The 10,163-nt window shown below is 32.7% G+C and overlaps 4 protein-coding genes across 7 annotated transcripts; 2 read left to right on the forward strand and 2 right to left on the reverse strand.

Moving 5' to 3' along the window:
- Positions 1–622: 622 nt before the first annotated feature.
- LOC105217665 (C-mannosyltransferase dpy-19 homolog) lies at positions 623–5,492 on the reverse strand. The gene is made up of 9 exons (XM_011192784.3): positions 5,233–5,492; positions 4,799–5,060; positions 4,534–4,737; positions 4,281–4,473; positions 2,791–4,212; positions 2,604–2,712; positions 2,454–2,538; positions 2,148–2,273; positions 623–2,051 (listed from the first exon to the last, which is right to left on the reverse strand). The coding sequence occupies exons 1-9, from the start codon at positions 5,276–5,278 to the stop codon at positions 1,847–1,849; spliced, it is 2,652 nt and encodes an 883-aa protein (XP_011191086.2). The 5' UTR covers positions 5,279–5,492; the 3' UTR covers positions 623–1,846.
- Positions 5,493–5,832: 340 nt separating this feature from the next.
- On the forward strand, positions 5,833–6,583 carry LOC105217666 (mitochondrial import inner membrane translocase subunit Tim8). Its single transcript, XM_011192785.3, has 2 exons — positions 5,833–6,023; positions 6,093–6,583. The coding sequence occupies exons 1-2, from the start codon at positions 5,928–5,930 to the stop codon at positions 6,264–6,266; spliced, it is 270 nt and encodes an 89-aa protein (XP_011191087.1). The 5' UTR covers positions 5,833–5,927; the 3' UTR covers positions 6,267–6,583.
- Positions 6,490–7,769, reverse strand: LOC105217667 (coiled-coil domain-containing protein 137). Its single transcript, XM_011192786.3, has 4 exons — positions 7,609–7,769; positions 7,063–7,552; positions 6,877–7,005; positions 6,490–6,817 (listed from the first exon to the last, which is right to left on the reverse strand). The coding sequence occupies exons 1-4, from the start codon at positions 7,689–7,691 to the stop codon at positions 6,587–6,589; spliced, it is 933 nt and encodes a 310-aa protein (XP_011191088.2). The 5' UTR covers positions 7,692–7,769; the 3' UTR covers positions 6,490–6,586.
- A 496-nt stretch (positions 7,770–8,265) lies between these two features.
- LOC105217662 (ras-related protein Rab-39B) lies at positions 8,266–10,087 on the forward strand. 4 transcript variants are annotated; one of them, XM_011192780.3, is made up of 3 exons: positions 8,266–8,288; positions 8,688–8,819; positions 9,108–10,087. In XM_011192780.3, the coding sequence occupies exons 2-3, from the start codon at positions 8,712–8,714 to the stop codon at positions 9,654–9,656; spliced, it is 657 nt and encodes a 218-aa protein (XP_011191082.1). In that variant the 5' UTR covers positions 8,266–8,288; positions 8,688–8,711; the 3' UTR covers positions 9,657–10,087. The 4 variants fall into 4 exon arrangements, with proteins under 4 accessions (XP_011191082.1, XP_028899490.1, XP_011191081.1 ...); XM_029043657.2 differs by lacking the exon at positions 8,266–8,288 and adding an exon at positions 8,295–8,640; XM_011192779.3 differs by lacking the exon at positions 8,266–8,288 and adding an exon at positions 8,295–8,640 and having other exon boundaries at positions 8,698–8,819.
- Positions 10,088–10,163: the final 76 nt, after the last annotated feature.

A 10,163-nucleotide genomic window follows, 5' to 3' on the forward strand; every position in this document is an offset into this window, starting at 1 on the left:
ATAAATCATGGATTTATTTCTTTCTTCCAACTAACATTTTTTTGGCCGCTAGTATTACAATGGCGTTTGACCTTTTTATTTCATTTTTCAACCTGACGCGTAGTTTTACGAATGAAAAGAGATAATATGAGTAAAAATCTATTTCGTCAAAAACGGCTTTTATTTCCTTCTTCCAATTGGTGGTTCAATTACAGTTGAACTTCCATAACTTGAACTGCTCTAACTCGAAGTTCTCCATAATTCGAATTTCTGAATTGGCAATAGAAGTCAAATTTCATACAAATTACCTTCGGTAACTCGGATGTCTCTCCAACTCGAAGTTTTTTTGTGGATTATGGTGATTTGAGTTAGAGAAGTTCCACTGTATATTCAAGAGTAAAATGTTTTAAGTTAAAACGAAGATGTTCTGTTGAAACTAAGCGCAACGGTAAGCTCACTCACATTCACAACGAACAATTGCTCTCCGTATGTGATAACTCTTATCCAAAAAAGAATGAATTTGACTCATGCTTACCTCCAAATTAATTACTTCTTCACAATCAAAAAAAGAAAAATTAGAAACATTACAATTACTTTTTTTTGTTTAACTAAGTGCGTAAAGACTTTCCGAATGACGAGAATCTTTTAAATTTATTTTGATAAGTTTATTTATAAATATAGTAAATCACATCTTACTAACCAACACAATCATAATGAAAGTAAATACATATTTTTGCAGCATTAGCATTCTAGTTCATTACCACAAAGTTATTTCATTGCAGACGTTACAGTGCGTTATTTTGCCACTTAGTTGTCACCTAGAAGTTATAGAATTAAGACTTTGAAAAAAAAAAAACATCAAATGAATACTGGTGAATGGATTTCCAGACTATGAAGCACTTAAAACTTAAAAAAAAATAGTATCAAAATCTAGCGGAAAAATATGTGGCAAATTTGTGCCAGATAATAAGAATAAATGAAAATATTACTTTACTCATAAATTAGGTTTGTTAGTTGAAATAAGGAAGCAGTTTCTCTGCATCCTTAAAATGTAATATTTTAAATTACACTGAGAACAGCCAATATGTACATAATATTGATCTTTATAAAATCTTTACAAATCTTTTGAGTCTTAGACGCTTAGCACATTTCCTAAATCTTACATTAGCTTCTAATTTAAGAAAAAAAAACCTATGATTATTGCATGCGAAATTCTTCATTTAGCACATTACACTTAGGCTTGCAATATGATTTTTAACAGTGTCGAAGACAATTAGTTGCAAATAATTGCATACATTACACAAGATAAGGAGGCCACTTTCTAATAGAAATTAATAACTCAACCGTAGATGGGAACTTTTTTACTTACACTTTCTTATTTAAAGAATATACAAATAAGCCTGAGTTGGAATGCAAGAGGGCAGTCTATTTAAAAATGCGGTAAACTGGGCATTCGGGGTTGAGGAAAATAACTCATCACTCTAAAATTTTATGCTACTCGTATTAAGATTTCTTTTTGAAAAAAAATTTAAATTTGCTAATTGCTAATTTTTCTGGCTTTCTACACTTTTCCTATGCCCACACGTATACACATTAGTACATCTACATACATAGATCATATAGGATTCTTTCAACTAATCGTTTGTATTTATATTACTTAAAAATTATTTTCATTTACCACAACTATTAATTATAAATTAATAAGATCGATTTTTAATCGAGGCTTAAAATGTCTCTTGTCAAAATTACAATAAATATAAAATATGAACATAACATGAAACTTTGTGTAGAAATAAAGTAACGTAATTGACATATTAAACTCTTGGCCACTTTTCCTACATTTGCATCATTCACATTACCCACTTGGCTACATTACTTTTTCGGGCATCTTACTGAGCTTCAAATTGATTTGTACACTCTGCGAAAACATCTTAATAATACCATAATAATCATTAGAGAATACTTTCAAAAAGCTAGGTATATTCTTCTTTGCCAATTCCGAACAAAATTGCGGATATTTGCGATATGACGGCTGCAGGTCATCCCAAATCGAAAGCAAGTCACAGTCATCACTACAACAATATATATGGACACAAATTAACAGATATTTTGGAAATACAAATGTATATACATATATATATGAAAAAGCATCATCAGAAATTACGTACCGAATGTCATTGCTGCAGTCTTGGAGCGATATAATTAAATATTGCACTTTAAGTTGGGAGTATTGATTGTAAATATCCGAAGACTGTTGACGGCTGAACACTGAGTACACATGTTCGGTACGTTCACTGCAAAATAGAACAACAACATACTTGAAAATTCTGGGCATTTAATTGCACTAACTAAAAACAACTAAAAACACTTATGGTACAAGGAGGATTGATTACAATCTGGTTTGACATGGAAATGGAACTACATATTTCATCGTCCAACCAAAGACGTAAAAAAATTGTATATAATATAATTACTGGATGTGACGTATTTCCAAATGGGCGTGGTTCACAATCGGTCGTCTAGTAACTAAATGCACCGTGCCAATGATGTCTACCGGACCTGCAATATGCAAAAGGACAATAAAGACATTATGCGAAAATTAAAAAAAAAAAACTGAGTAAAACCTGCAAAAACAGCGTCGCGTTCCGTATTAATTTTGATCCATTCCAACATACTTTCCAAATCATCGCCAGCGTGCCCTTGGCGTGTAGGGAAGTATTCTTCACGTATATTCTAAAATGAATAAATGCATAAAAAGGATGATTTTAAAAACTTAATGATGAAATTGCTGGCGCTTTTCGTAATGCTCACCACTAAACCGGGATTGACCATGCTGGTTAAGAAAACCGCCAACGATACTGCCCAAAATATATTGCGTTGTTTGCGGTACCAAAATTTGGAGCATATTGTCGGCGCAATGACACAACCTTGAGTGAAACATAGGAAGAATAATTTCTTAATACTAAGCCCTAAAGCCGTAAAAACGGCCATTTGTACAAAGCTGTAGACATAGTGGAAGCTGAAAATATCGCTGTGATAATCAGCTTTTGAAGCTGCACAATCCGATCCTTTATACCGTGAACGTCGTGTGTTTTTATTGGCATCGCCACTTTTTAAACTACTCGGCATTTCACCAGCATTCGTGGATGTGCCGCTATTCGTATTATTCACTGAATCGGTTATTTCTGTCTTTGGCGCTTCTGGGATCGAACTGCTGTTTATTGTAGCTTTATCCTCACTTGTGGACGGTTTTACATCTCCTTTAGTACTTTCTTCTTGTTGCTCTTCTTCATTCTCATCATGATTACTTTTAGACATATTCCGATTATCGTGATCTCTTCGTTGGTTACCCTCTTTAATTTGTTCTTTTAGTAATTTTATGTTATTCATGAACTCTTCGTGTTCAACACCCTTGTTGTTTTTCGACTTTGTTCTCTCTTGTTTATAGCGATTGTAGTCATAGTCGCATTCTTCCAGTAATTTGAGGCATTCATTTAAATCGTTCTCAGTCTCTTTATTTGACATATCAACCATTGAAATGTGATTCTCTTCCAAGAAATCTTCGAGCACATATTTTTTGGCCCGTTCCACATTATCTTTGCTGTGGGTTTTCTTTTCACTACCCTTGCGCCACTTGCGAAAAAACTTCGCCAACATCACTACACCGTACATACAATATGGCTTCACAATTAGGGTCTTTATAAGCTCCCACAAATGGGCAATATTCAAATTTTGATAAGATGGATTGCATGCCGCAATGCTGGTGGTGAAACTCACTTTCGCCTGGAAGCACCATTGCACTATTAAATCACGATACAAGGCGAACCCGTTATCCACTGAACGTGCAAATCCTGTTCTCTCCAACATGTCATATAAAGTTCCCTGTACACTAACTGCTGCCAATAAGCCCGCCCAAATGGTTTTGAACGAAATGCCACTATTTGGCGATTGAGGTTTAACTTGCCGCTCCATACTGAGAAAGAGAAGTCCGATTGCTGGACCGATATGCCAAGCGAAAATGTATTTCTTGTTGCTGAAGGAACAGTAGTACGCTAGTGATGTGGCAATAAGTTGCGAGAGCGCATAATCCATCGTAAAACTACCAGAAATCACCTCAGATATTGAGCTTGGCGTCCAAGGAGCCATCATAATAAGAACTTGCGTTGCGAAAATAACAGAAGAAAACTGCCAACAGAGAAGAGCAATAGCTGTCAGCAGGGTCAATTTAATAGTCTGTAAAATATACATATATATTTATATTTCATAACTAAAAATTATTAATAAAGAAATTATTTGCTTACTATAAAAAGTCGCATGTGATAGACTTTGCGCTCCGTGATCCGGTCGATGCACAAGCAAAGGTAAAACATTTGCATGAAAATAATTGGAAAGGCAAAATTTTCACGTGCCATAGGGGAATCATAAATCTTGGACGCAAAACTGTGGAACATAACATAAGAAACCACTGCGTAAATGCCGCCAAATATATTTTCACTGAAATTATAAAAATCATATCTTAACGGAAAACATATGTTTGCTTATTTAGACTTTTACCTTAGTAAAGTCCCGTATATATAAATAACTAGTACAGTGACCCCACCAAGAAGCCATACACATTCTAAGTAAAACTGCATGGGTTGTCCAATGCCGTCACAATGACGATGCTCCAGTGGCAGACGCACGTCGTTGGTGCGCCAACAGCTAAATATTGGAAAACTTTCTGTGAAAGCATATCGCCTTAGCAAATGGTAGAGATATCTATAATTATATTTTTACATTATATTATATCCGAAATGCACTTATATTTTTGTTTTTATACCCTATTGTCAATTCGGGTAAAACATGGAACCTCTGTATTACGTTCACATTTTGTGGATATTCAATGCCAGTTAAATTTTGTAGCTTATCGTAACCACTCCAAAAATCAGCTTCTTCTGTAAGTGTCTTATAAAATGAATAATAGAGCGAGTCCTCCCGCCGCAGCAAAGACTCCCGTTCTAATTGTGTTAAATATGCAATATTGGTGCGGGACTCAAATATTGACCTCACATGTTGAACATACAAAAAGAAGAAGCCGGTGCCTATAGGAACAAATCGACCATATTATTTTAATCAAATACTTTAATGTAAAGTTTAATGTATTAATAAATGTTTATATTGGCATATATGAGGGACTCTAAAAATCAATAATTCAACTTAATATGGAAGAAATAATGATAAGCTCATTAGATGATGAGTAACAAATTTACTAACCAATTAATGACTGCGAGAGAATAAGTAACAATTTTTGTTCCTTCATTATTATTATTATTAAACTTTGATAACAGACAAATTGGGCTTAAACCTTCAATTCCAGATCATTATGGGTTTTATTTTGTTATTTATAGACACAATTAGCACAACAACTCTTGTCACGTTACGATTTTAATTTAATAAAAAAATAACAATAAATTTTTATCCGGCTAAATAACTTTTCTTCTTTTGCTTATGTGCATTTAATTTTCTTTATTTCGTAGAAACAGAATCAGCTGGTGTAGTATTAAAGATAGCGAATGTCAGGGATGGTGTAATACAACTATAAGGTCACTTCATACTGCTATTTATATAGTATCAATTGATTTCAGCTTTCATTTATAACAATATATGAAACCAAATATGAATATTTAATTATATTATTTATATTAGTTATCTTAACACATTTTCCAACAGTACGCATACTATTTACATAATTTACCTATTTTAAATAAAGTTTGAAATTTTAGAATGTATTTTTTCAACCTCTACAAATGTGATATAAAAAACATTGCAAGTCTGGCCGTTCTATTTGTGGAACATAATTTATTTGAGGTTATATAAATTTTTGATTTCAGAGTAGGCCTGTATCACTGTCAATTGTTGTGCTAACATAATAATTTTAGGGATCATTTTCTTAAATTAAATTATAAATCATGTCAGATTTTGATTCATTATCATCTGTTTCAAGCGATAAGGAATTGCAGGATTTTTTGATGATAGAAAAACAGAAGGCTCAAGTAAATGCACAGGTCAGTATAATTAACCTCATATTTATTAAATAAAATTGTAATTATAACATTTGACTTTCGTTATTATAGATACATGAGTTCAATGACATCTGTTGGGAAAAATGCATTGGCAAACCAGGATCGAAACTCGACAGTTCGACGGAAACATGTCTAAGCAATTGCGTTGATCGGTTCATCGATACATCGTTGCTAGTCACGCAACGATTTGCACAACTCTTGCAAAAACGTTCAGGTGCATTGTAAATAACAGACGCAAACGCTTCTAACTTTGTCGGAAAGTTAGATATACCAGAAACCAAATTACTACTCTGTACCGTATGTATATAATAAATGAAGACACTCCGGAAGATTTGTTACTTTTATTCAAAAAGTAACAACCATAGCAAACTTAAACTGACTAGCTAGCTAAAAACTAGTACGGTTATACTAATGAACACATGTGACCAATGTGGAAATACATCTTGGCTTTTAGCTAATTGAAGTAGGTGATTTTTATTTTGAAATATGTTTTGTTATCATTTAATTTTACAATAAAAATTACACTGTAATTCTAAGCCTGATTATCAAGATGTCGTTACTTCTTTTTTCTTCATATTCCTGTAAATCTCGATAAATTTGTTTTGTTCATCTTCAATCATTTTTCTTGTCGCCATAGGAAGTTTTTTCCTCTTGCCGCTAAGGATTACTTTTTCCACTTTACTTGAAACTGGTTTACTTTTACTCTCTATTTGAACATTATCACATTTAGTATTAGGTAATAACGTTTTAAGCAGCAAATTGGATTTTTTCCCTGGCTGAAATTTAAAATAGCTTATTGAATCTTATTGCATTCATAAATATTTTTTCATCTTACTCTTGGAACTGTCTCAGATTTTTCAGCTCTTCGAGGCAAGGTGGTAAGTGTTGGGGGCGCATGTACAATTTCTCCGAAGCGTACTGTATCATATTTATATTCTTCCAAATCCTTATTTTCTTGGGATTTCTGGATTTAAATAGGCATGGTTACTTTAAAATATATTTTGTTGTTTAAAAAGATTACCTCTTCTTTATCTTCCTTAATGGCTTGTTTAATCAATTCTTTTGCAGTTTCAGGATCCAGAGGCTTTCCAGCTTTTTCTTTTCCCTTAGTTTTAGATATTTTACCTTTTCCTTTATTCTTTTGTTTTTCTTTTATTAATTCATCAATTTCATTCTTTGGTTTTTTGGTTATTGAAATTTCTCCAGTTTTTGCATTTCGAATAACATTGACACCATATTTAGCTTCGTATTGTGCTTCCCGCAAGGATTGAGAAGTTATTCTATTTACACGCTTTAAGTAATCTTCATCGGTCTCTTCTTTTAACTGCTGGATGTTACCGATTTTTTTGGAATTTGCTAATTTATCTTTAGGTAAATCTTCTCTTCCTTTGTGTATTCGCTTAATTTTCTTACCAGCTTTGGTGTCTTCAACTAGTTTTTTAAATTGTGCGAATTTGAATGAAACTTGCTGAGTATCACGCTCAGGAGGATTGTTAGTAACTTTACGCAGCCTAAAAATATATATGATTACATTTATGCTGATAACAATATAACTAAAGGGCAATACTTTTTTTCTTTTTCTTCAAGTTGTTTTAGCGGATCTCGTACTCCATGGTGCTTACGGGCAGGAATTTTTCTTTTACGTACCATTTTATTTCACGTCTATCTGGCGCGATATCTTATTTTCAACAAAATTAACTCACATGTGTTTGTTTACTTTCTTCTTCTTGGATTCTAAGACCGTTTTCACACGGGCAATTTTTGTCGCGGCAATTCTTAGTTTTATAGGAGAGGGGGCGACGAAGAGAAGAGAATTTCTCTCTCTCTAGCTTCCCTTGGTCGCCCCCTCTCCCTTAAAACTAAGAATTGCCGCGACAAAAATTGCCCGTGTGAAAACGGTCTAATGGAACTGCCATTCACCATAAATGCAAATTATATAAAAATATTTAAATTAGCACAAGGAAAAATTGTTGATTTCACATGTCAGCATAATATTTACTTAATAATTATTCTTAATGTATGTATAATACATATTCACCATACTTAATTTGTAGTTGATATTAATAATATATTTACTTATGCCATTTTTTGAACAACACTGTCACGAATCAGAGAACGCAGAGAACGTGTAAATTTTCCATTTTCTTCATTTCTTGTGTTGACATTTGGAGTCAAACCACACAAACCAATTTTTATCACTCATACACTTGATTATCAGCATCAAATTTTCATAGTGAATACAATGAAGTAAATAATCAAAAACAATAGTCAATTTCTTCTAATATTATAAACAAAGTTCAAGTTTACAACACAAAAAGCAAGTGGACAAACGAGAGCAAATACGTCGTAATAATACTTTGTAGACATTGTCACTAAATTTTATTATTCAATTGAAATTAATTACTCTACAATCTTACCAATAGTGAACCAAATCAATATAAAGGAACAACTATATACATTTTAAACTTTTAGCAACTTTGTTGAAAATAGTATTGGTGTTAATAATTGTTTAATCACATTCGTATTAGTAAAACTTCACAATAAACGGAATTTGGAGGAAGTGACTAACAAAAGTATATATCTGTCTTCTGAATAAAGTGTGCGAAAATTGCAACTGCGCTGTATTTTTTAATTTTTATATTCCAGTCTTTATTAGATACAACTTGCAGAATGGTTGAACCTATTTTTGATTACCAATTTCGACTGATTCTAATTGGCGATAGTACAGTGGGCAAGAGTTCGTTGCTCAAATTCTTTACAGATGGAAAATTCGCGGAGGTGAGACACTGAATAATACTCACTTTAATAAAAAAAAAGAAACAGATAAAGATAAACAAAATATATTGATATGTAAATTACATAATTGAACAGAGACAGCAAAGCATATACATCTATACATTTGTATATAAACCAGATGAACTAATTGATAAATTATCATATTTTTTCTAAAACATATGTTTGTAGGAATAACATTCATTGTTTGTACTTTGCTGTTTATGACTTCAAATAGTTATTAGCGTATGAAACATATATTGAGAGATTTAATTCATTTGATTAATGTTACAGCTATCTGACCCAACTGTTGGCGTAGACTTTTTTGCCCGCTTGATGGAAATGAAGGATGGAACTCAGATAAAACTCCAACTATGGGACACAGCTGGCCAAGAACGTTTTCGCTCAATTACAAAATCATATTACCGAAACTCTGTTGGAGTCTTATTGGTATATGACATAACGAATTATGCTAGCTTTGAACATATTCCGCTTTGGATGATGGAAGCCCAACGTCACATTGAACCACATCGTCCAGTGTTCGCATTAGTTGGTTGTAAATTAGACTTAGTGAATGCCGGTGGTCGTCGAGAAGTAAGCACAGAGGAAGCACAACTATTTGCCAATCAACACGGTTTGCATTTTGTTGAGACCTCAGCTAGGAATGGGGTTAACGTTGAAGAAGCTTTTCGTATGGTTACACAGGAGGTTTACGCCCGAATACGTTCGGGAGAATACAAAGTAGAAGATGGTTGGGATGGCATAAAAACTGGATTTGCACGACCTAATAGTTTAGATTTTAATTTGGTCATGGCTGAGCCAGAAAAATCGTCTTGTTGCTGATGTGTTTGTAAATGATGCTTCATTCAAAGTCACTGGATGGCAAAATTAATGGGTTTTCGTAATTTGAAAAAGTAAATGCGAACTTTATCGTATTTGGTTGATTTATGTAGTATGATGTGCATATATTTCATTTTCACAAGATGAAACAGTATAAGTATACATATTTACATACAAAGCAGTACGCATTTCTTTACCGAGTTGGAGTACAGTCAAAAAAGGGACAGGTTACAGTTTTTATTTTAAGATTTATATGTTGTAAGAAACTTGTATTTTATAAAAAAAACTGCGAACGAAGCTATTATTACCAAATAATTAAACAAAAAACTGAAAGATGAAAAATAAATATTTTTAACTTAATTGAAATCAACAACAATTGGATGATATACATATTTATATATATATAATAAACAATTGTGGGTACATAATTTTGATACGTGTTCTTTCATTGAAGATAGCAGTTGTTTGTACATATGTACCTCATTGTTATATGTTAATACATATGTATTT

Source organism: Zeugodacus cucurbitae, chromosome 5, assembly GCF_028554725.1.
Source record: "Zeugodacus cucurbitae isolate PBARC_wt_2022May chromosome 5, idZeuCucr1.2, whole genome shotgun sequence".
Lineage (NCBI taxonomy): Eukaryota > Metazoa > Arthropoda > Insecta > Diptera > Tephritidae > Zeugodacus > Zeugodacus cucurbitae.

Bases quoted from the DNA above. Each gene is read 5' to 3' on its own strand.
- LOC105217665 (XM_011192784.3), bottom strand. From the start codon at position 5,278: ATGAAGGAACAAAAATTGTTACTTATTCTCTCGCAGTCATTAATTG. The intron at 5,061-5,232 runs GTTAGTAAATTT...TTGTTCCTATAG, and splicing joins TCTCTCGCAGTCATTAATTG to GCACCGGCTTCTTCTTTTTG. The intron at 2,052-2,147 runs GTACGTAATTTC...ATATTGTTGTAG, and splicing joins GACTGCAGCAATGACATTCG to TGATGACTGTGACTTGCTTT.
- LOC105217666 (XM_011192785.3), top strand. From the start codon at position 5,928: ATGTCAGATTTTGATTCATTATCATCTGTTTCAAGCGATAAGGAATTG. The intron at 6,024-6,092 runs GTCAGTATAATT...TCGTTATTATAG, and splicing joins AGGCTCAAGTAAATGCACAG to ATACATGAGTTCAATGACAT.
- LOC105217667 (XM_011192786.3), bottom strand. From the start codon at position 7,691: ATGGTACGTAAAAGAAAAATTCCTGCCCGTAAGCACCATGGAGTACGA. The intron at 7,006-7,062 runs GTAATCTTTTTA...ATTTAAATCCAG, and splicing joins TTAAGGAAGATAAAGAAGAG to AAATCCCAAGAAAATAAGGA. The intron at 6,818-6,876 runs GTAAGATGAAAA...TTTAAATTTCAG, and splicing joins AATCTGAGACAGTTCCAAGA to CCAGGGAAAAAATCCAATTT.
- LOC105217662 (XM_011192780.3), top strand. From the start codon at position 8,712: ATGGTTGAACCTATTTTTGATTACCAATTTCGACTGATTCTAATTGGC. The intron at 8,820-9,107 runs GTGAGACACTGA...TTAATGTTACAG, and splicing joins CAGATGGAAAATTCGCGGAG to CTATCTGACCCAACTGTTGG.